The following is a 24890-nucleotide window of genomic DNA, read 5'->3' as shown; positions in this document are numbered from 1 at the left end:
TAAAGGGACACTGAAGTGAATTTGTCAAGCTCCCGTTTTTGCTTGGACTGCGTAGACTGGCTCAAATTAGCACACTTTTCATCGTTTATCCGGTTGACAAATGGGTAATTATTTTACAAAGCGCGAAAGAAGAAAAACTACCATGCGCGGTTTGCGGCGGCCGCACCAACTAAAGCTGTGACGTTAGGAGGAGCGGGCACCGTGATTGGAGGATGCCCAAGGTGAGCAACCAAACACGTTTCGGTTTCGGTTTCGGTTCTGTAAAACCCAACTGGTGGCGTTGTTGGATGGGCATTCTGAATAACTCAGTAATCATCGTACTGCGCTTCTGCCATGTTGTCAGCTGTGAAAATGCATAAAGATAAGCCTCCCAGGACGGGTTGGAATCGTAGCATTCACTAGCCGAGGCCTACGCAGTGCATGGACGCCCTCCGCGTACCCGCAGACGACCAAATGTCATGCGCTTTTCCCCCATATTTGGAGCTTGCCTCACTCATGCCTGTACCGTAAAAAGCGTGTTCGCACCAGGCCAAGGGTCTGTTCATTCTGGCCTGTGCCCACTGCCCGCAAGCAGTCTGTGCTTATGGCAACAGCACGCCAACGAGAACTCGCTAGCGCGCCAGTGCCAGCCTGCGCGCCAGTGCCAGCCTGCGCGCGTTCTGTGAACTAGTTAGTGGAGCCATGAACGTTGCGGCCCAAAAAAAAGGTGAACTCAATGTAGAAAACATCGGCAGAAAACGAAAAAGATAACTTACAAAAAAAAAGAAGTAACCGCGGGGACTCGAACTCGTGACTTGCAAAACACTTGCGACAAAACACCTAGCGCCCCAAACCACTAGGTCACGAAACCGGCTCACCCTACCGTGCTAATATAAGGTATATATTGTACAACACGTCTACACTTTTATTTAGTTTTGGCATTTCAAGCAACTTAGGTGACTATTTGTTGTATTGCGTTCGTGCAGTAAGCGTACCCTGAGTTTCCACAATAGCTCACGTCTAGCAATTGCATTTCGTAGACGGAAAAGCGTTCGCAGGTGCGTAGTCATGCTGCTGACCGCTGTGGTTGTTCGCCCAGGGCAAAAAAGTGCTTCCCGCACCCTAGTTTTACTGCTCTACGGTAAAAATATCAGTTGATTTTATTTCCTTAGTACCTATATTGACTTCGCTGACTTCTCCCGCCTTCAAGAGGCCTTATATTTTCCTACTGGCGTACCAGTCAGCGAAGCGTCGCATGTGCGCTTGTGCAGCGCTTGTGTGAAGTGACCTTGACTTGGAGCTAGATACAGTGTACAAACTAACCAAGTAAAGAAAGGCACATTCTTCCATTCACAAACGTGTCCTGGCTTTGTTTCAACTGAGCGAACGAATTGCGACGACCCGTCTGCGGCCGGCGGACGAAACGCTGGGCCGACTGACTCTGTCTGAAGGCCGGGGAGCCGTGCAGTAGCGCAGCCAATTGCGAGCTCGGCACCTCCTGACGTCACACGAAAACGCCACAGAAAATGGGCGAGCGTAAAGAGAGGAGGACAGCATTTTCGAATTCATTTTTCTACTAAATAAAATCGCGTAAACGCGCCCAGAGTGGTCGAAACATGTCCTGGGGACTCCGGGCTACAATTTGCGCTAGTAATCCCGCAATGTTTACATATCACTTCAGTGTCCCTTTAAGAAATGTACTGTAAATGGATGGCTTTAGGGTTGTTACTTGAAAATGTGTACAAGCGGCACATGCAGCCTAATGTATATGCACTTATATATCCTAGGCATGTCGGTAGGCGAACCGTTAGCGCAACCACACATAAAAGTTGCATGTAGGCATAACAACATACCCACTAAGCTCGATTGGTCCATGACAATGACTGCTGAAAACGTTCGTTTAAACATTCCCCTTCCATTGGGACGTCAACACAACCAGACACGATTCTCACGTACTCCCGCAAGAAAATTTGCTATTGGCGATTACAACTGCCGTTAGAAGCTCGCAACTCATTCATCAATTCTAATCTAGCATATAAGTTAACATTTTCGTCAAAAAGTCTCACACACCAAAGCTACCCATTAGCTAGGCGCTAGCCCATAAATCAAGGGGTACATTCGCCAACACTCAATTATAACATTTAACAAATAGGGCCACGCACAGCTGGGACACACCTGGCTGTGCGCTTTGGCAGTGAGATGTTCCATATCGCGTGATTCGTTATTCTGAATGGGGAGAATTCCGGAGGGAAAGTACGACCCAGACGCCCCGTTCTCGTGAAGCAATAGGCCGCAAACTGCTAGGAAGGCAGTGGTCGCAGCTTCGGTTTCCTCTTCACGGCCCGCTATATACCCGTGCTTGGACCCATCTTATTCTTGATTCACAAAACACCCACCCCCCTCCCGGACAGGAAAACAAACTACGGGCTTTAACGTTCCGCCTTTGTATTTGGCGCCTTAATTATGCCCCAGTGATAAAACAGAGATCAATTCTGCCGGAGTGTTTGCATCGCTGGTGCTGGAGCGTAAAGCAGATGTAAGGCAACATCATGTAGGGCACCCGCTTATCGCTGCGGTAACACCACCCTGCACGTGCGTCGTGACCCGGACGACACGACTAGCGGTATCTTTTTGCTATGATTCGGAAAAACGTGACGAGTACCGATAATACAACCGGTGTCGCCTTCAGTTAAATCATCAATGTGACCATTGCTTTATGTAACCATCATCATCTAGTGCACTTCGTCTTGACGATGGTTCGTGAAGACTCTGCGGTGCCTCAATGATGACAGGCGTCTTCTCCCCTCCACGAGACACGTAATGCGACAGCCACAGATGGTACACTGGGACCAAGTTTGGTGCACAAGCACCATTCCGCATTCTCAAGGCCTGTTTTTGGGAGACCTACCCGCGGCCTCCAAGCGGTCGCGCAAAGGTAGCGGAAGAAGAACCTGCGCGTGCATCCCGTGTGGATCACATCCTGAGCATGAGATCGTGTAGGGATTGACGGAGTGTGGGCACTTCGTAGATTTTCCGTGAACCACTGTCGATCCAGCAGTCCAGCAAACTCTCGTTATTGCCATGAACTACGTTGGCGACACTGCCATATTTTAGATGCTACTGCATCTCATTCACTCGCCTTGTCCCTCTATACGGCGTTGTTCTCCGTCCACACTCCTCCCCCTACACTATACAAAAAATAATAGTTAGCGGCGCCAGGTTTCGATCCCACGACATTGTGGGCGGAACGCGAGGTACATGGTGCTCGTCCCACTGCGCCACAAAACCGAGACAGAATCAGATGCTACGAACGCGCCTGATATCCTTGACTCATTCAAACTACGTCAAGAAGCTACTGATACAACGCATGATGGGGCAATGATTAACACTTGCATTAAAAGAAAAGAAGCTCCCACTTACAGCAACAATGATGGAGTAAAGGTCGTCGCGACAGCGAAGCCCCAGGCATACCACTTAGAGATAGTGACCATTGGCCAATAAAACATAATATAAATCATAAAACATAACAATCATACGCGTTCCCGACACGTTTCACGTGATTTCAGAATCAATCTGACGGAAACACCAAGTGAACCCCACGATGCGTCGCATCTACACAGGGTTCCCCTCGCGGGGAGGTGGGCGCAATGTTTTTGTATGCTCGCGCTGCTACTGCACGAACCTGTTGCATGACGACGGCGCCTCCATCGACGCCACTCCCCGCTGTACGGAAGAAAGCTGGCTTTATGCTCGATGCAGCTTTGCATAGTCATCAGAAAATCGTCTGTCAGAGTAAAATTTCTGCTCCCTGAAGAAGCCAGGCTAGCCTTCATTTCGGGTAGGAGCGTCTTCGATTTTACTAGATTACTTTCCCGACTATGAAATTTTCTTTTTATGTGAATGCTTTTCCTTGCTTTGTCTTTTCTTAATCTTCGAGTTATCTTCCAACTCTTCTTCTATCTTCCGTTCAAAGGAATTCAGTTTTTTCGGAGAGGGAAAGGTGGTTGAGCATGGGGGATGGATGAGGGCTGTTCGAACATGTGAGTTTAATTTCCGCCATGTGATATGAGCTGGCGCCGTAATGTGGCCTGTGATATAAGCGTTAGTGTTTTCACTGCGTTATGATAACCGCTGCAAATATCATGTATTTATTGGTGTTTTTCTGTTTACGTTGCATAAAATCAGTTGAAGTTCTAGCGCTGTGGTTCGTCTTTTCTTTAGCTTTCTCCCTGTCTTAATGTTCGCTAGTACGATGACTTCCTCGGGGGGATGGGGGGGGGGGAGGGTGCTAGTCACTTTTCACCGAGCTTTCTTTCATCAGAGTTTGGAGCAAGGGGGCTGTTTTAAGGACGGTCGTAGGCATACGCCGAAAGCGGGAGGCAGACCCAGAAACTGAGCGTCAGCACCAGTTTATTCCAAATCCGTTCTAGAAAACTCCTCGCGCTTCTCTTTTACGCGCCTTGTCCGCGACTTCGCTGCGAATGCCACGCGACCTTGGAGGATGGCGGTAAAAATTCTCCCTCCGAAATAAACGAGTGAGGGTACAACATCTCCCTCCGAAATAAACGAGTAAGGGAGGTTCAAGCCGTATACTTCTCCGGTCGAGGGATGTTCAGGCCGTGTACTTCTTCGGTTCAATTACACAGCGTCCACAGCGGCTATGTGCTTCCTGGGTTGACCCATTGCCCGCCACCTTGTTGTTACGATTGTTAAACCTCAGGTTGAGCAAACTGTTATCCTTCACGTCGTTACGGTCACAGGCGGCGCCAGCTTGCTGAGGGTCAGAGGTCGCCAGAGAAGCAGTGGGTGGAGGCGGCGGAGAGGGCCTTGTCGGGCTTCTGAAGCCGAATATAAGCGGCGCAGATGGCACTGGAGTGCTCGAGCCCACGTTGCCTGACCTTGGGAAGGTTTTGGGCTTCGATTTGCTCGCAGATCCACGTCCACTCCTAGCGCTGGGGGAGCGTCTCCCACTTGAAACGTTAAACTGCGTTCACCTCGCGCGACACCTCGACTCTTTCTGACACTTCTTGAGTGTCCCGGACTGCAGTTGAGGTTGGTGGTGACCTTTCTGGTCGAGGAACTTGTACCCGGGCCGTCCCGTGTCAGGTCAACAACCGATGGCTCACTTTTCCTTTAAGGAATAAAACCTTGGGAGACGACGTGGGAATATGAACGGCCGAATAGAGTTCAGTGCGATGCTGGTTTCCCTCTTTGGCAGGGGTGGAGGTGGTGGGGCGCTCTTTGCACTTCCGAACACCGGAGAAACGGCGTGATTCCTGCCTTGCTTCTTGCACCGCTTGCGCATGAGCGCTCCCTGCAGGTGGGCGTTCTCGTCAGCGTACGTGTGGATCTCGTTCTTGATGTTCAATCGCTTCACGCTGGGTGAATCAGCGACGGACTCCATCTGCAAAATCATCTTGCTCACCTGAAGCTGTGCCTTATTCAGCTGGGGATACTCCTGAGGCATGATGGTGTCCAGGGAGCTCCGATGGCTATGATGTGCTGCTTCAGAACACAGACGTGCCTCCTGGACAGCCGCCAGGAGTCTGCTCTTAGCCAAAGTCCCCGCTTGTGACTCCTGGGCAGGTACCTTCTGTGGCTTCGGAACCAAGGATGCTCTGGTATGGAGCGCAGTGCTCTCTGTGGCATTTTGAAGACGCACCGGCCACTCCAGAAGCGGTGACTGCCGTTGTGGCGTCTCGAAGGGCTGCAGGGGCTGAAAAAGACAGGACGCTTGGGGCGGCTCTGGGGCTTCTGATATCTGAGAGAAGGACGGCCATGACTGTAGCGGTGTGCCTTTCTGTGCAGCCAGTTCCGCCTTTGCGTCTGTGGCGGGAGCAGGTCTCGGTTCCATCCGTTTCAGTTACTTTCTGGTCTTCTCGTAAACCGGAATCGGAATGCGTAGGGGTGAGCACAGTGCAAACGGCGTCGCTCCATCTTGAAGGCGAAGGACGTACTCTCCTGGCAGAGTGCCTAGGCCAGTGAAAAGTGACGGGAACTCCCTTTTAGGGTTGACCGTGTGGCTGATAGAGTTGAGGCAAGTGATCAGCCGGAGCTTTTCAATTGCTGGCTTCCCAAGGAGAGGGTAGCACTCTTCGTTGAGAACGTGGACATCTTCGGTATCCGGTTGATCTCAGAACATTAGCTGCAGTCGTGCTACTCCCCGTACAGACAACGACTGCCCATCTGGCCCGTGGAGCATGCGTGGAGACTTGACCAAAATGGGACGATGTTGAAGTCGTTCGAAGGCTTCTGGTGAGAGTACAGTTTCATCTGCGGCCGTGTCTATTTTACACCTCAAAGATTGTCCTTGCAGTACCTTCCCTGTTTTGGATGCCAGGTGAACTCACGGTGCCAAGAAACTCACACTCGGCTTTCTGATCGGTGCATTGAACAATGTCCACCGGTTTGGAGAGGCATACGGACGAAAAGTGTCCCTTTATGTGACAGGAGTTGCATTTTGCGGCCTTTGCTGGGCAGGTAGATCGTGAGTGCCAATTTCTACCACACCAACGGCAAGTCCTAGAGCCCTGAGATGGGTTAGTCGCGGGTCTTCTTTGACTCGAGTTAGAAGGTGGTTTGCGTGTGTCTTGCCACTGCGCACGACGTGTAAAGCCCAACATGTTGACGGCTGCCAGGTCGGAGTAAAGCTCTGCTTGCTGTTGCCTGGCTGTCTCGAGCTGGCGTACCCATTCTAGGGCTTTGTGAAGCGTTAGGTCAGAGTCAAGCTGTAGTCTGGCAGACAACTTCTTGTCGCGAATAGCCGCGACTAATCGGTCACGAACCGGCTGCTCCTGAAGGCTGCCGAACGCTTAATCCTGGGACAGTGCGTGAAGTGCCTTCGCGAAGTCTTCGGAAGACTCCCCTTCTTCTTGCACCCACGTGATGAAGCGTGCTCGATTGTAGATCCCATTGCGGCGAGGAATGAAATATTTATCGAAGTAGTCCATCACGATGCTGAATTTCTTTGCTTCGGCAGGGGCGAGCTCAAATGTGCTGAAGATGTCCTTAGCCTTGTCCCCCATGATGTAGAGCAATGCTTCTACTTAGTGTTCTACCTGCTTCACGCTCAGGCCTGACCTCCTGTAGAAGCGTTCAACTTCCTCTGCTATTTGGGCCACTCGTGGGGTGAAGAAAAGCAAAAGGGATCGGAAGGCTTAATAATGAACGTCGACATACTTGGAAAAGCAACTGAAGGCGTTTCGGTTCGTCGGTGTGGCCTCTGTTTTCCGTGGCTCTGCAGCCGCAGCCGCTCCCCAGGATGGAGGCGAAGGCCGGCAAGGCCAATTTTAAGGATGGTCGTAGGTGTACGCCGCAAGCAGGAGGCAGACCCAGAAACTCCGCGTCAGCACCAGTTTATTCCGAGATCAGTTCTACAAAAATTCTTCACGCGCCTTGCCCGCGATGTCGCCGTGGATGCCACGTGACCTTGGAGGTTGACCGTACAACAGGGGCCAACTTGACTGGATCGTAGTCCGTCTTCATTTTTGTGTCGTGTTGCACAGGGCGAGTGAGCTCACCGTTTCTTTGTTTTTCTTTGAAATTTACGAAGCTTTTTGAGATATATTATAGGTCTGCATATAACCTGCTAAATTTTCTCTTCACATTTCATCTAGGTGCGGCGGATGAGTCGTTTCTCCATCTATCAAGTGAAGTTTTATTTCCAGCATCATTTGTTTGGGGTGTCACAGGTGAAAACGGCTATAGATCTCTTGAACGTTCTTGGGGTCCCATACAGGCAGTGAAGCATACGAATGACATCAAACTACGTGGAATTTTAAAGAAACAGCGCGCAGGTCACGTTAATACTTCATAAACTTCGAGAGAACACCACCAAGCTTATGTAGGTTGATTGATTGTAGGGTTTAACGCGCCGACGCAACGCAGGCGATGAGGCGCGCCGTAGTGGAGGGCTCCGGATTAATTTTGACCACCTGGGGATCTTTAACGTGCGCCGAAATCTCGTACACACGGGCGTTTTTGCTTTTCGCCTCCATCAGAAAAGCGGCCACCGCGGACCAAGCTTATGTAGAAAGCACGTAACATTACTTTATATCATACTTTGCTGTACTTTTTCTTTACCTTGCATCACGAAATGTTCAATTTGGATTGTCAGACGACGTCATAACCGTGAGAACCTAAAGGTGGAGCAGTGACAAAACCACCTACAATTGTTGGACTAATATGTAATTAGGTAGAATGTGATCATGTGTGTTTTCCCATTCTCTGTTGTTTTCTCACGTAGAGCCCGACCCGCCATGTGATGCCACGGTGCGAACCTTATCGTGGTCGGCTGTGCGAATTCGGTGGACAGCATCGGCACATCGGGTGGACGGCTTTCATGTACGAAGACATTTGGTTCTCTTCGCAGTTTGCTTCAAAAAGCACGATCCAATTTTTCTCTGCGAAGCGTTACGGGAAGAACATCACGGGGCTTTCCTGTGCCGTACAGCCCTAAAACAACCAATACTTATGTGAAATATAACACACAACAATTGTGGGCCGAAAATCTCACGCGACGAATCGTAAATAATATACTTATTTAGAAATTCTGGATATCTTCATAGTAATTACCCATTCTTTTTTTGTGAAAATACTTGAGAGGGTAACCATTCTTACAGGTTCCTCACACATCATCAAATGCACCCACTGCCTCTCAAAATGGGCAGCCTTACGTGTTCGCCAATCACCCAGAGATGCAGTTTTAAGACTATGCAGTCGTCCCCCACCCATCCCCCTTCCCCTTAAAAAACACAGATCGCTTCACAACAGCTGTTTCTATATAAAATGACTAAAACAAACGCCATTTAGGGCTGTTTCTACGTAATGCCAAAAGTGTGCCCACAGGCCTTTTCATTTGGGCACTGTGTCACTCCATGTGCACGTATCTCTCCTTGTCTTGGTTTATTTACGAATATGCATTGATTTTCAGGTGAAATGGTGCCGCGCAGGCAGCCTCTCTCCCCGTGCCTGTTCCGGGGCTGACCTTCCGCGCAACGCTTCTTCTGTTGTGCTCAAGGGACTAGCGCCGTTCATCCGGTAAGACAGCTACTGGTGGATCAATGCATCCTACATCCTAATGTCTGCATGTTATTGCTGCATTAGGTAATTGATACAAATATATTTTTTGGCCACGCAACGAAAAAGGCGTTTGGTACTCAAGGATACACAGTAGCCCCCAAATACTAGACTACCGCGCACATTTTTCTTGAAATTTAGAAAATTACGAAAAACTTCTCGCCCAACCAGAAACCTTCTGAAACGCCAATGCCCACATCTATCAGTACGGCACACCATACATCTGTTTTGGCAATGCAGGAAATAGAATCTTTCCCAAAGCAAAGAACAAAGAACACTTTAGTGACACTACAGGTGGCACATTTAGCAGGTACGTTGGAAGCTGCGCGAGAAATTAGTGCGTGCAGCAACATGCTTCAAAACAAGAGGAAGTATTGTGAGTTCTAGGCTTTAGAAACGTTTTCTTTACATTAGTCGTAGCGTGACTTATCTCTATCTTTAGTGGCTCATCACGTGACTTTAGTGACACTACAGATGGCAATTTCAGCATGTGCTTTGAAAGCTGCGCGAGAAAGCAGTGCGTGTAGCAAGATGCGTTAAAACCAGAGGTAATATTGAGAGTTCTAGGCGTTAACAAGGTTTTTTTTTATTTCTCAGCGAGTGACTAATCTTTCGTTTTTTTTATTTTGTGGCGAGGACGTTAGAAATTTATTTATTTATTTATTTATTCAAAAATACCCCTAAAGGCCCTCACCAGGAGGGTATTACATAGGGGGCAGGATACATTGAGAACTAAAAAAAAAAGAGTACTAGCACCACGTTTATAGGCAAACAAATAAATACAAGTGGGTGTGAGGCAAAAAAAAGAAAAAAAGAAAGCAAGAAAGAAAAAAAAACAAAAAATCTTGAAAGAACTCTAGAACCTATCAAAACACTTTTTTAGTAAAGTTAACATACGAAGTAAGTGTGTAAAAGTTCTTGGAATTTGGTCGGATCTGTAAAATTTACAATGTGAGATGGTAGGGCATTCCAATGCACAATTGTGCGAGGTATGAAGGATTGTGAATATTTGGAAGTGTGGCATTTCACACGTGTCACTTTTAAGGCATGGTCCCGTAGGGGAAAGATGGTCGGTGTCGATGAAAAGAAATCAGGATGAAGAGAAGAGTGAGGGTACAGTTTATGAAACAATGATAAACGTGACAGTTTCCGCCGATCTGATAGCATAGGTAAAGATGCGCGAAGTTTTAGAGCCGTGACGCTGGTATGACGTGAATAATCTGAAAAGATGAAACGAACGGCACGATTTTGAAGGGATTCAATTTTGTCAACTAAGTATGCTTTGTCAGGGTCCCAAATGGCAGATGCGTACTCAATTTTAGGTCTGATGACAGTTGTGTATGCAAGTTTGTGGAGGTTAGATGGAGCATGTTTTAGTCTCTGCTTTAAAAAAACCCAATGAGCGGTTGGCGGATGCAAAAATGATGTCGATATGATGATTCCATGTCAGGTCACAGTGCAGGTTAAGTCCCAGGTACTTGTAAGTGTCTGCTAGCTCAACAGTTGTGTTATTTAAGGAATAGGAAGCTTGAATGCACGATGCGCGGTTTGTAAAGGACATAAGTTTAGTTTTCGAATTATTAAACGACATTAACCAAGTGGAACACCAAGTAGATATAGATTCAAGGTCAGTTTTGAGGGCCAGTTGGTCAGTAGAGCAGGTTATTGTACGGTAAATACCACAGTCATCAGCAAACATCCTGATCCTTGAAGAAACGCAATTAGGTAAGTCATTAATAAAAATTAGAAAAATTAAAGTGCCCAGGACACTGCCTTGTAGAACACCAAATAGTACTTGACCGAAAGAAGAATTAACGTTATTAGCAGATGTGAATTCAACCCTTGGGACAGAATATCTTTAGCCCATGCAATTACAAGAGGGTGGATATTAAGTTGTGTAAGTTTGAATAGCAATCTGTGGTTATGTACCCGATCGTAAGCTTTGGAAAAATCTAGAAACATTGAGTCGATTTGAAGCCCAGCGTCAACGGATGAGTGAATATCGTTAATAAAAACAGCGAGCTGAGTGTCACACGAATACCCTTTCGTAAACCCGTGTTGGTATATAAAGATGATATTATGTTCTTCCAAATAACTAATCACCTATGAGTGGATGATGTGTTCGAGAAGTTTACAAATAGTGCTTGTTATTGATATCGGTCTGTAGTTGAGTGGTGATAAGGAATTGCCGGATTTAAAAATGGGTGTTACTTTTGCTATTCTCCAAACTTCAGAAATTACACCAGATGAAATGGACTGTGAAAAAAGACCGGACAAGATGCGATAGATACCATCAGAAGTATTCATTAGTATTTTATTATTGAATCCGAGCTGGTCCGGAGCAAAACAGTTTTTTAGTTTGTTTAGTAAACATTGAATACCGACTTCGCTAATCGTAATAACTGGCACGTTAGTGTAAGCAACATGGCTTACGTTAGGACAACTGATAATGTTTTCACGGGTAAATACGGAACAAACGCTATCGTTAAACACGATATGGTCAGGAAACGGTAAGCTGTACGTGACGGCACAAGAACAAAAACAAAAAACAGAAAAACAGCCCAATCCTATGCTTGCAAGTGTGAAAACTGCACAAAATTACCTTGGTGACTGATCGTTGCCACATGTCTAGAGCACATAGTACGTTGTGAAGCAAGGTGAATGCGGCGTTGACTGCACATATTGTGCAGTTATTCTGCTTATCAACGCAGCAACAGCTGTATAACAACCACCTTCCTTCATTAAATCAAGCATTCATCGTTTTATGATGCCTTATGAAGATTAACTGTAGAACACCCCAGTATCAAGTCTCGTATCGGCAGGTAATACAAAACCAGTTGATGCATGTGGCAACCCGTTCATCGTTATGGCACACATCCTCAAAAACCTTGAGAAAGAGATTAGGGTAATTCGAGAACAGCCTCATTTATCAGTTAGTTAATGCTAACTCAGCGGTGGAAGACCGTTCGTAGGATTTACCGATACAAGGAAGGAGGGTTGCGCGGTTTGCGTGGAAAGAAGCAGCATGTGAATATTTAAATCATTAGCGAGCGTTCACAGGATTTGCTTTTGGCGCCTGCGGTGCTGTGTTGTCAAAGGCCGTTCAGTGAGCATGTGCGTCATATAAAGGAAGTAATCCAGTTGAACTTTGAGGCTTCTCTTTCTTTAAGTTAAGCCTGCAAATATGCAATGCTCATTACAAGCCGTACTGTGCTAGTAACAATGATTCGGGAAAGAGACACTACTAGCTCAAGAACAGCACGCATAGAGCAGCATGAAAACCGGTCCTATGAACATTAGGTGGAAGGTAGAAACAGTATTAAAGTCTCTGACGAAGTCAAAAAGTGTTAAAAGACGCTTCCGAAGCCACGTGGGTTTGAAAACATCTTTCAACATTTATTTTTAAATTGACCGGTCGCCGCATTACTGTTTCTTCATGTAATGGCTGACCAGATGAATATTCGTGAAAAACTAATTAGATGATGCTGGGACAGGAGAGCAATTACGCTCGGCCCGTGCCATGCGTCGGCTCGCTAATGCTCTCAGTGCGCTTTCGCATCGCACGCTCGAACGCGCAGGTTGTTGTCCGTGTGTGGTGCTTGTATTTTTTCAAGATACTGAATTTTATATTTTGTAATCACCACCTCGGTGCATTTTTCATGCATCATACGCTGAGCGAGTGTTTGGCTTGAGCTTTCGCCACAGGCATTGATTTATGACGGTAATCCTGCTTGCACTAAAGTTATCCCAGGTTTAAATCCCCAAGATAACTGTCCCAATTCAATATATGTACAAGTTCGAATTAGGGGTCTGCGAATTCATTAAGTTTGTTTATAATTTGCGGTGTTGCTGTCTGGAGGACGGTGCGCTGTCATTCACTAAGATGCGGTATTATGGCTCGCAGTCGGGAGAATATTTCGCAGATGAGTAGGCGGAAGCAGCTAAGGGTACGTAGTCCTGATTGTATTTTGCATGTACATACCTACTTGCTTGGTGAGGCCCACGACGTGCACTCACCATGTAATAATACGTGCGGGTCTCTCAGACGACAACCTAGATGTACAAATTGTGTTCTGATAGAACATATTCGGTGTTGGTACTCACCCTACATCGGACTGCATTGTGTCGCCGAAGAGGTTATTCTTGCTTCCTGAGGAGTTCAATAACTCAATATAGGCAGCCCTGCTCTTGAAATAGTCTGGTACGTGTGGGCTGCTACCCCGCGTACTATAGCGGAATTGTACTCGTGAGAATTAGTCATGAAAACCAAAACCCAGTAAGCATTGTAACGCATCGGAATGTGTCCCATTCAAACGCATTCATGTAGCCGCAGTTTGTTTCAAATATAAACTCTGTCTAATTCCAGATACAAATACACAGTTCGCTCCTTCCGTAAAACCTCCAATGGCACGGGCGTTCTCTACAGCAGCTCATCTGTGGCATCTCGAAGAAGTCGACTCAGCTTCGGTGAGCCTCGTTCAGGACGGTTCGGTGCCCTCATTTGCCGTGAAAGTAGTAGGCTGCCTTAGCTTAGCGTGTTACTCTTTTTCCGTACCGGTTCCGTTGTACCGGACCCGACTGCGCATGCGCACACAGGCACGAGAAGGCGAGTCAACCGCCACCGGAACAAATGCGCAGGCTTGGCGAGGCGGGCTGCCCGTCGCCAGAATTAAGCCACCCTAACAGAACAAATGCGCACATGCCCAATCGAGTCCCAGCACAACCGAAACGGTACGGTTGCAGGGTAACTCGCTGGAACTCTTCAATATAGAATTTTGGCATAGCAGGTGTTGTGAACAGCAAGAAAACAATGCGTCCCGGTAGAACAGAACTGGAAACGCGCTTCTCTCTTCATTATTTCTTAATGATGACAGTATGCACGCCCCGCTTCTACCTCCTCTACTTCTACAAAAACGGGTAGTGTCCACTAACGCTACGGCGGCGGGTACCAGAACTGGATTGGGCACTTACGGATTCATTCTGGTAGTGTCGAGTTCCGCGGGCGGGCCCTCGCCATTCCCACCAATAACTTCCGTTGAGAAGCGACCTCCGCGCCCGCCACGCGTGTGCATGCACAGTCGGATTCGGGTAACCCACCGCCTTAGCGTGAGCCTTCGCCAGCCGCTATACTGACACTCTGTAATCTACGTACAACCGGAGACGCTATAGATACTTCCACCCTTGCTGACACTCACTGATGGAAATAATATTGCGGTACAAAAGCGAGGGTCTACCGCTTGCTGTGGTTCGCCAACTATGAAAATTTTCCTGCGTACATTGCCATGTAACGAACATTATCTGAATTAACTGCACAACGCGTGTTGAATTGCAATATTACGTGAGTGAGAGAGAGAGAATAAACTTTATTGGGGCATCGGTAAGATTAACGACGAGTGGTGACCAGCGCTTGGAGGTTGTCTGTGACCTGCGCTGCTCTTTCAGTAATTCCATGGACTTCCGAGTCCGAGATGCCTAAGGCCGTCTCCTAGTGCTGTTCAGTAGAGGTGGGAGGGAACGACTTATGGGGGCATTGCCAAACTATATGGCTGGCTATTCAGGAGGCTTTGCAGAGGTGGCGTTGTTTGCAGGCAGGTCAATGGTAGCGAAGAAATATTGAGGGACATTATCGCTTGTAGTCTGGCGTGACAAGAGAGGGGGTTGGTTTGGAGAAGGTGCCGATATCATTCCTCTCGGATAGACAGTGACCAGTGGTTGCCGCCTGCCGCGGCGGTAGCGCCCGAACGGTAGGCAACAGTGACAAGTCATTTCTTGAAAAGTCAAAAGGCTGTCGCGGGTTGGCTGGGCCCCGTAAGAAGGGGTGCGACTTGACCAACCTCGGAAGGTTAGCTCTCGACCTGCAAGGTTAGCCGCTTCGTTTCCTTCCAACCCCTCAAAGGCACAAGTCCAAATCAGCCCCGCGTGGGAGATGGGAGGGTTTTCAAGACGAATTTTGAGAGTCTGCGGGTAAATGTTACCCGGGGCTGAATTTTAAATGGCTGTTTTCGAATCAGAGGTAACACTTGTGATTGACTGGCGTAAGGAGGCCCTTTAGGATCGAAAATAGCAGTGACTGCATAAGCGTCGTGGTGACAATAACTGGCTACCTGCAGATATGAGTGCTCTGCTTTATGGGCCATTTAAGTGCTAAGACGCGTACTGATGTTCACAGCGTTTGACATTGTGCTCCAGGCGCATATTACGGGGATTTGGCCTATCGGGTTAGAGGTTGTGAAGGTCGGCATGAATGCGCACTCTCTGATTAGTAAAGGTCGGGGCATGAAGGCCGGCTGGATTTAAGGTAAATCTGCCTGCCGGGGTGGTAGAAAAAAAAACGACTCAAGCTGAAACGTACCATGCCGTAATATCGGTAAACAGACTTCGCGGATGACTTCGGCTGTCCTATATCTAGGTTTTTACAAAGTTGACATTCTTTGAATGGCGTAGCTTTGCACTGATAAATATTTCGAGCCCATCTGTTTTTACATACCTGTGACACCCCTCAGAAATGCCCGGATAAAACGCGTGCGTCTTATTTGTAACGGCGAAAGAAACAAAGTTCGAGCAACGAAGGGGAGCAGGTATTCCTCATGGGCGTGCCAAGTTAATGAAAACAGTGCTCCAAATTAACAAAAAAGCGCAGACTAGAATACCGTACCACGTTAAATATTTTTCAAGTGTAGGTCAGTGCATTGTGTTGTTATTATTACGCAAACTGCGCTGCAAATAAAAACATTAACTAGAATACAACCATGAGCTAAGAATTTGGAAGTAGGTGAACAAAATGTGTTGTAATTATAACACGAAAGACTTCCCTTCTTAGTAAGATTTAGGAAGCATAATAATTAGAGGCCGCGACGCGCGGCAAAATGCCTATTCTTTTATCTTTATTCCGCTTAAAGCCTATTTAACCTATAAGCGTGAACTAAGGGAAAGGGAGCATTTACAAAAAAAACGTTTATTGGGCCCACAAATGCCTATTTTCACTATATGGGCTTTTTTGTGCGTATTTCGACTATATGGGCCTATTCAGTCTTTATAGCGCCCAAAAATGCCTTTTTGGTGTTCTATATGCATTTAGTTGGTTTTTTGAGTATATGATCTGCAAGGACTGTTCTCCCTTCAGAAGCCCGAAACTGGGCGTTTGTCGCACGCCGCGTACCAGAAAAATCCGCGCCCCTTGCCAAACACGGCGAGAAGCGCTAACCGTGCTCAAGCCATCGACACCTTTGGAGGCCTCACCATCTCTTCCGCATCCCCATCGGCCAGTGATAAGCGACACCACAGCCAAGCTCACCTACTTCCCCCTGTCCGCACGGGATCTTTCGACCTATGTCGTTCATAACTCTGTCTCCACGTATCAACGTCGAAAACTTTTACCGACTTGCCCTATCCATTCCTAAAGCAATAAAAAAAATGGCCGCGTATCTGCTCCTTTCGTTGCAAATGACTTCAAAAGACGATAGTCTTTATCGGCATTTCCGAAGTAAATGCCTCCCTTCGCTTTACTGCTCACCTCTCATGTTGTTCCTCTTGCGTCACGCTCCTCTCAAGGTAAAGACGCCAAATGTTTGCTTAAATCATTTTAAACTTCCCGCGTTCCACTGCTCCAAACCGGGTGTCTCGATGCGAACGTTGCCGTACGGCGAAGACGCGCGTTAATCGAGGCGCCTTACTTCAACGTTTATAGAACCGCGTTTCCCTACTCCACGTGCGTTGCAAGCAGAACGTGGAACCCATCTAGTGGAACCTTGTGTAACTGTTGCCGGTTGATTTCTTAAACTGGCGCCAGAAGCTATAGTTGCGCGGGCGACAGCAGGCGACGGCGGAGTGAATTCTTTTTCTGCAGTTGATCAAGTATTTAATTTCGCAAAAGTCAAGCATGTTTAAATTTTTATAAAGGAACACTGCGAATATCACTTCTTTATTGATTCGTTGTCTCATATTTGCGTAATGTCATGTTCTTCTTCAACTGTGTTGACAAGTATGAACATTACACTGGACCAAGACAGGTAGATTTAGTGTGACTATATAAGACTATTGCGCAGGCATTGTTTTGCTTTGGCCGGGTCAAACGATCCTGTGAGGCGAATGGGAGTGCCGTAAACTGGAAAAAATGCCTGGGCTTTTGGCATGGAAATTGGCCATCAACCCCAAGCATCTTCGCTAACATGAATTGGGTCAGCACACCGGCAAAGTACTTAGGTGTGCCTTTGGAGTTTTATAAAGACAGCGATCCGTATTGGAGGATGGAAGCCGAAGTAATGAAAGAAAGGGCAGAAAAGTGGAAAGGGTGGAGCTTATCAATATTTTCAAGAACGACTGTGTGCAACTTATTTTTTGTAAGCAGACTGTGGTATGTCCTTCAGGTTCTTCACTGTTCCCGAGCTAATGTTCAAAGGCTGCATCGTGTATTCGCTGTGTTTATATGGGGGTCAAACTGGGAACTGACAAGCCGGACAAACCTGTATCGTAGGGTCAGGGACGGAGGTTTGGGACTAGCACACTTGTTTATACGTCAAATTGCAAACCGTTTCTTGTTTCTCCGCGATGTTAAGGACCCAACGTTAAGAACTATCTGTCAATTGCGCTTGGGTAGAGCGTTACCGGATATTATAGTCACGTCCAATGTTATACCTGGCGGCCTGCATGGTTTTATGAGAGAAGTTGTACTGTCATGCCGTTTCTTGGCTGTTCGATTTTCTTGGGATTACTTGTGTCAAGTAAATAGGAAAAAGTTGTATAAAGACGTGTGTGATGTAGTCCTCCCTGAACCAATGTACCGGTTGATTTATAGAGTAGGTAGGGGTAAAGATGTGCTTAAAAGAGTTAAGCGTATGCAGGTACCCCCTAGCGTAAAGACTTTTTTCTTCAAACTGCATATTGGAACCCTCTCTGTTAAGACGTGGATGGCAGAAAAAGACTTGTTCGTTCCATGGGGAATTGACTGTATCATATGCAAAAAAGCTGAAACGATTGAGAATGTATTCATCGATTGTTGGGATGCTGGGTTCCTGTGGGATGTGCTCCAACGAACTCTGAAAAAGGATCTGCCTGTGGATGCCCAAGGTATACGGTACTTGCCTGTTGAAAACGAGGATGGTATGCCTTACGACCTCATCGTGCTTGTTGGATTGAGCTCTATTTGGAAAGCAAGAATGGCCGCAAGGTACTCTGACATCGATGCGCGAAGCGCGAGACAGTATTTTAGAGAAGCAATGAGTGAATACGTGGAAAATCAAAAATATGTGTCGAATCCGTCCGAATGTCTGGCAGACATGGAATCGTTGGTACACCTAAGGGACTTTTAAACACATGACGTCAACCAAAGTCAGGTTGACGGCTGTTTGTGAATGAATGTCTGTGTTCTGTATGTGCCAAAGCAGGCAATAAAGAAAAAAAAGGGGTGGCTGAATCGAGTCACAGACAGACAGACGGACAGACAGACATATAGACAAACAAACAGACCAAAATTTCTGAGTTTAAGTAGCCCAAGAAAGACTATCGTCTTTAAAAACAAGCAAAGAAGCAAATGAAGGCAACATAGCCGCGTAACATGCCGCTCATTGTCAAAGACGGCTCCTGAGGGAAAACCGCATTCAAGTCTGAGACTCCAAAGTTTTAAGGGGTCGCAGCGAACGCGTGCACGGTCAGCCGCGGATCACGGGTACGCCACTGGCCCGCAAGCTGCAGCACGTGTAGCACAAAGACGTAACGAGAAAAGGAGCGCATAGGAATGAGCATATCGGTACTTTCTAAGTAGTCTTGTCGTGAAAGCCATCATTCGTCATGCCGAATAACTTTTAAGAGAATTTGGAAACCAAGAATAAAGGGAGTTAGTTCCAAAGAAATTCGCGTGCTGTTTAATGTTCATAATCGGTATGCATAGCTACCGATCGGAGTTGTTCTCGCAGCTTCGCTAGTCATCCGCTTCTGCAGGGTAGAACGGCTCAGTAATTCGTAACCGAATTATTCCATTTTATTGTAATATCCACGGGATTCATCGGTGTTGTGAAGAGCTGAAAAGGTCGTCTGCTCTGTCAACGAATGATTGTTGCAGTTAAGATCTTCATTCGAAGCTCAGTTGTGTCTTCAAGCAGCCGTTACCGATTTTGCCCACTTCACCAGAGCCCGTTATTATCCTTTAAGCAACTCGGCTAGGGCTGAAAATTACAACAAAAACACTCGCAGGTGGTATTTAAAGTCGGCGAAAGGGTCACCGCCCACCATATCTACGGCACACTGCACTTCAACGTAATACGACAGATTCGTATGATCATTTAACACCCTTTGAAGAAAGCATTTGAAAACCTGAGAGCTAGGGCGGCACTCTAAGAATGCTGAGCTCATTTGGGAGGTATAGGACAGATCCGCCACCATTCCTGAAGAACCGGCGGCTTAACTATGTCTGATATAAAATTCCCGGATTCCCTGTGCTAACAGAACACCCGAGGGTTCTCAGCAGCAAACATTCTGATATTCTAGGTGAAATTATCTCATAGAGAGTCCCGAAGTACAAGCACGACCCCCACTTCAGGGAGCGTTAAGCATTGTTTTTCCGCACACAATTTTCGAGTGAAACGAGGTACACCTTCAAGCAGCAAATTAATGAGATGGGTTAGGTTGTTCATGGTTTTCAGTCCTTTGTTTTAGTGTCGAGGCACCATACATTTCACCTAAATGTTAAGATAGGAACTTTTGTGTCGCTTATTTTCACGAATAACAATAAATTACGCTCCCACAGCACACGACCTTTCAGAGGTGTCACTGCGAGTCAGAACTTTGTCCTAAAATATGCGGCTGAAATAAATACGAATTCAGCCAATATATGCCCACCCGAATGCATTTGGCGCTTATATGGCTAAATATCCCTTTTCAATGCCTATCATAGGCTCCTAACACATTGATTTGTGTGCCTAAAATTAAGGTTACTAGTGATATAGTTTGGAAGTCATCTGAACTGCTTGAAGCGGGAATACTTGGTACATTTAGGCGTGGTTATACTCCTTACCCACCCGAGAAAACTTGTCGTTTGTCGCTGTCCTCGTGATCATTTACAACAATCACTAATAAACAACACAAATCAATATTAGGTTCAACGGCTGCAATGAGTGTCACGCGCTGAAACAGGACTTTCGCTTCAAATTAAACGTGATCTTACACTTTGTCGGAGGGAAAAAAAGCATCATGAAGATGGTATGCGCTATGCCGTTAAATGCTCGCTATCGGCAACTGCTCCCGCATGCGCAGCTAATTACCGCATACGCCGTAAAGGGAAGCGTAAAAAAGTCCTATAAAGACGTCCTATATTTTTTTGCTACTATGAAACGGTAATGAGTATGTCACAACATTCCGCAAAAAGTAGCGCTTTACCAGTAACAATATTACTTGTAATCCGCGACGGCCGACAGTCGTTCTATGCTACTTCGGTTACCAAAATACAATGCATATAGTCAGTGCTGACTGAACCGCCGCCCAAAACTTCCGTCAAACCCGAAAACCTACATAATGAGAAAGTAATTCTTTCCAATAGAAAATCAGCGCCTGGGAAAAGGAAGGAAACTAGAGAGAGAGAGAGAGAGACGAACATGTATTGTCCATTATCCTTGGTCCAGGTCAGCTAAAACATGGAGGCTGATGCCTCGCTTTCTTCATAGGGGGCCATAATGACCTTGGAAAGTATCATGAAGGCACAGAGCCTCCCGGGCAGTCGTAACGTATGTTGGGGGTGGGGGAGCTAGCCAAGTCTCCTGTCAGGTGATGGAGCGGAGGGACGGGAAAAGGTTCGGAGAGGGGCAGTCCCAGTGGAGGGGGGGGTAGATGGGTATGCGCCATAAGAAGGGCAGGTTGGGGAACCGCAGCACTTACGTATGCGATGTAAAATGTGGTGAGATCGGAGGGAGTGTGTATGGATCGGGCGGAGAATAACAATTTGAGCGCGAGTGAGACGTTGGTGTGGAGAAGGGTAAGATTGGAGGGCGAGGCCAGAGGAGAGTAAAGTGAACCCATTTTATAAATCAAACAAAAAGTAAATATTCTGATTGGGCCGGGCGTGTACTGCGGGCAGGTAGAAAGTGATGTACCATCTAAGCAAGCGAACGGCAAGCGAAATAAGGCAAGGGAAGGCAGACGACTCGATATGCGGTATCACAAATTTGGGCGATTTGGAAGCAGCTACTTTATTCGAGAAGCGACAGAAATGAGCAATTTGAAATTAATCTGTGTACCCTTTGTACTGCAGTGCGCATAAATAGGCAGAAAGGAGATATGGTATTTGTTCCTGCGAATTATCGTAAAAGTTACCGAGAAGCTGATAGGCGTTTCTTTGGTGGGGCATTTTTGCAGCTTCTTGTGCGATAATAAAAAGTCAATAACAATACGTTCATTATATACTCCGGCATTTCCAACTGTTCGCTCTAGATATTTCATTTATCATTTCTTCGGCCCTTTTCCCCGTCCACTCAGGAAATAAAATCGATTAGAGGATTGAAGTACTAACTGACAACCATCGGCAGAGTTCGCCGAGAAAACTCAGTGTTTAGCAAACAATCGTGGTTTTTGTGTTTTTGTTTACCATCAGCCTGAATTATGTTTTCCAGGTATATTTCTTGGGATAGACGAACGTACACGCCTACCTTTTGCATGCAACTGTATTCTTTTTTTATGTAGGAGTAACTTAGTTTGGCACTTCCAAAGTGGGCGTATTTTCGAATTCATAAAGGCCGCGGATGTCCTGTTTGTATGTATGTAGTAGTTTTTTTTATTTGTTACAGGAGTTAATCTTATACGTTACCTCCAAAAATGCAGTTAATAATCAGTGTCTCCTAGAATTGGTCTCTTCCTTCTTTTGTCTCTTAAGAGACTGGACGTATTGCAAAAAAATTAATTACTATTATTAAAAAGTAATAATTCAAACCGCGCTACACTACCACATTCCATTTAGTACCTTTTAATGCAAAGAGTTTTGAACGAGGTTGGAGGACCCAGCTCAATTATTTCTTTTGGGCTCACCCCCCAAAAATGTATAAATGTCTTAGTCCTTAAGAATCGCAAAAAGGAACAGGAAAATGCCAGGGCATCTCAGCAAGAATTCATATGCTTAAATGCGGTTTGAGGATAGCGTTCCGCACATATATTTGGCTCTCAATAAAGTGGCTGTAACGGGGACACTGAGATTTATGATGTTTGCTTGCAGAGCTGTTCCTGTACGCGGAGATGCTGATGATATTCGCGCTTGGGGCGGCTCTAACACTAATGGCGATGCTCACCGTTGGATACGTAGTGGTACGTCGCATACCCGATCTCTTTTGCATCTACAATCCTACAAAGCATGTCTTTTTAAAACACCGACTTCGGTCACTCACAAATAACCTTGTTTCGGCATTTCTTCAAAGTTTTTTTGTGCTGCTTTAAACGTGTTCTATACCTGGTGATGCGCGTCAGGCTGAAGTCTACGCAAAACACACTAGTACCAACAATTACTACTGTTAGCCCTACTTCGACAAATTCTTGAATCTTGTGCTTGTGTTTAGAGATGCGTGGGATCCGGCATGCACGGGAAGAGAACGCCCACCTGTATCACTTCCGAAGACGAAGTGAAGCAGCCATAAAAAACAAGGTTTAACAGGCAATAGAATGAAATAAGTAAACAGAACTATCCCATAATATAACTACAGAACAGTATACTAAATTAGGCCTAAAAATACACTAGCAGAAAGCAATACGGCAACCCTGTCTTATATAAAAGTGAATGAGACGAACGTGCGTTTTAACATGTAATCACTCGAGAAACCGTACTTGCTTAGCGTGCACGAAATCCCATTGTACGTTATGGAAGGCTTTACCTTAACCACTTATCGGACGAATACATCGCTGTCGGCTGGGAGCGCGTTTGTAAGATCGTCCTCACACTCTCTCCTTTCCTTGCAGTTTCTTTCAATCGCATGTCTTTACTATTACACTTAAGTAGCTGTTGACCTTAGGGTCATTATTCCTTTCGTAAGCATATTAAACACTAGAGTTTTAAAATTACAGCGCGAATGTGCCGGCGTATCTGGTGCCGGCGCATCTAGAGTATGGCTCAAGGCAGGAATTTTTAGCGTAACACAACCAAAACGGAATTTTTTTTTCAACCTCGCAGATTCGTGCCCTCGGTCTCAGACGATTTTTCGTCATGGAGGACGCAGAGCTGGTGGCCCCTCCAGGAGGTGCTCGTGAAAACAGAGGAGAGGGAGACCACCGGCGCCACATCGTGGGCGCTGCTAGAAGGCGCCGGGGGGCAGCCCTGCGCAGGATAAACTCTCACGGCGACAGCTGACCCTGCTGAGCTGGATTGCCTTTTTAACATCCAGCCAGATAAAGTGCGGAAAGCAACGGACTTTTCTTGGCCGCCTGAAATGAAACGGCCTCAGTTCTTGAGTTACAGATGCTTATAATAATCTTTAAACTATACCGTACTTAAGAGCACCAAACAAGTGAGATAGTCTCGTTTGTTTGATAAAATGCGCTGATCAAAATTGCAGAGCTCATATTCTAAATATTTCAAAGCTATTACTTAGCCCAATCTGATATTTTTTACTGTGAATGTGCTGATTTCGCGCGGTAATGAATTGCTCAATATGTGTGAGCATGTTGTAACAAGGGTATTTCGCCCTTGCACAGGAACAACGTGAACTGAATTTTGCATTCATATATAGCAGTGGGCCGTCATACCCACCATAATGGACAACTAAAAAATATTTATTCTGCATTTGCGTAGCCCAGATTACAATGTCTTAGAGAAGGAAATTAACTCGGCAAAAAAGGGGTTATGTTTTGCAGTTGGGAATTTCTGTACTTACGCACCTGAATGCACTTAAGCAAGGGCAACTGCCCTTGGTAAGGTGCATTTTGTTGTCACGATTGTCAAAGCTAATAAATGAAGTTGACTGGAAATATGACCGTGATTTTATTGATGTGAAATCAACTTTTACAATAAGGAACCATCTTTTTGTAAGTACGCACAAAACACAAGTTAGGCTGAATGGGAGTTTTTTTGCTGGCATACGTCTTTTAAACTCCTCACGGCAGGTGGCCTGCTCCCACGACTGGTAGTATGATGGTGGAAAAACTGCCAGTTTACACCGGGGGCCACAAGCCGTCGTAAAAAGGCGCATTTACCACGATTGTACCACTTCACAAAACTCAGTATCTAGCTGTGAATACTGCGTTTGTCATAATGGGCGTATTAAAATCTCCCACGCCTCCTCTATCTCCTTCTCCTCCTTTATAGCCCCTTCCTCCTCTACGCCTCCTTACAAAATGACTGCCAGTTGGTGTCGTGTGTCGTGTGAGCTCCAGCGTCCCCGAAAATTTATTGTCGATGTGAACTTGCGGCCGCACGAATTGGTGTGAAGTGCTTCCCGACAATCGAAGCTCGTTGCAAACATTGTGGAACCAGCCTTCACTGACGTGCGACAAACTGCAACGTCGACTCCGTGTCACCGACCTTCGAGCCGACGGAATACGCCAGCGAGCCGACGCGAGGCCTAAATGCAGTGATCGCTGATAGTGGCTCGTTAAAAACAACGCGGTTGTGCCTCTGCGAGGTGGTTGAAGGTAAGATTTTCACGTTTTTTAATCTACCCAACATTTTGGGAGACTTTTGCCCCTTCTAGCGTCAAATAAACTCAACGTGTTTCCCGCGCCACTGCACGGGCGATTCTCCGCCACTGGAGGTGAGCGTTGTGCGTGACAGAGGGCGCCATGCCCGGAACGTCATTGGGGAGGCCGAACGGTGTGAAAGCGATGCGTATTTGCGCGGGTGTCAAGAACAACACTCACTCATTCACACTCGC

At 46.5% G+C, this 24890-nt stretch overlaps 1 protein-coding gene across 1 annotated transcript in view; it reads left to right on the top strand.

The window, feature by feature from the left end:
• LOC144148040 (uncharacterized) overlaps positions 1–23774 on the top strand; it is a 42737-nt gene extending 18963 nt beyond the window's left edge. The window contains exons 6-10 of the mRNA XM_077679641.1: positions 8225–8322; positions 8912–9018; positions 13424–13524; positions 22250–22338; positions 23195–23774. Of these exons, the coding sequence (XP_077535767.1) occupies positions 8225–8322; positions 8912–9018; positions 13424–13524; positions 22250–22338; positions 23195–23371 (572 nt within the window). The 3' untranslated portion in view covers positions 23372–23774. The remainder of the gene's footprint in view (positions 1–8224; positions 8323–8911; positions 9019–13423; positions 13525–22249; positions 22339–23194) is intronic.
• Positions 23775–24890: the final 1116 nt, after the last annotated feature.

This window comes from Haemaphysalis longicornis, unplaced genomic scaffold (genome assembly GCF_048455015.1).
Source record: "Haemaphysalis longicornis isolate Haplotype H1 unplaced genomic scaffold, Haemaphysalis longicornis Haplotype H1 scaffold_74, whole genome shotgun sequence".
NCBI classification, from domain to species: Eukaryota; Metazoa; Arthropoda; class Arachnida; order Ixodida; family Ixodidae; genus Haemaphysalis; species Haemaphysalis longicornis.
The sequence above is the reverse complement of the archived record's forward strand: the minus strand, read 5'-3'. Positions and strand labels throughout refer to the sequence as shown.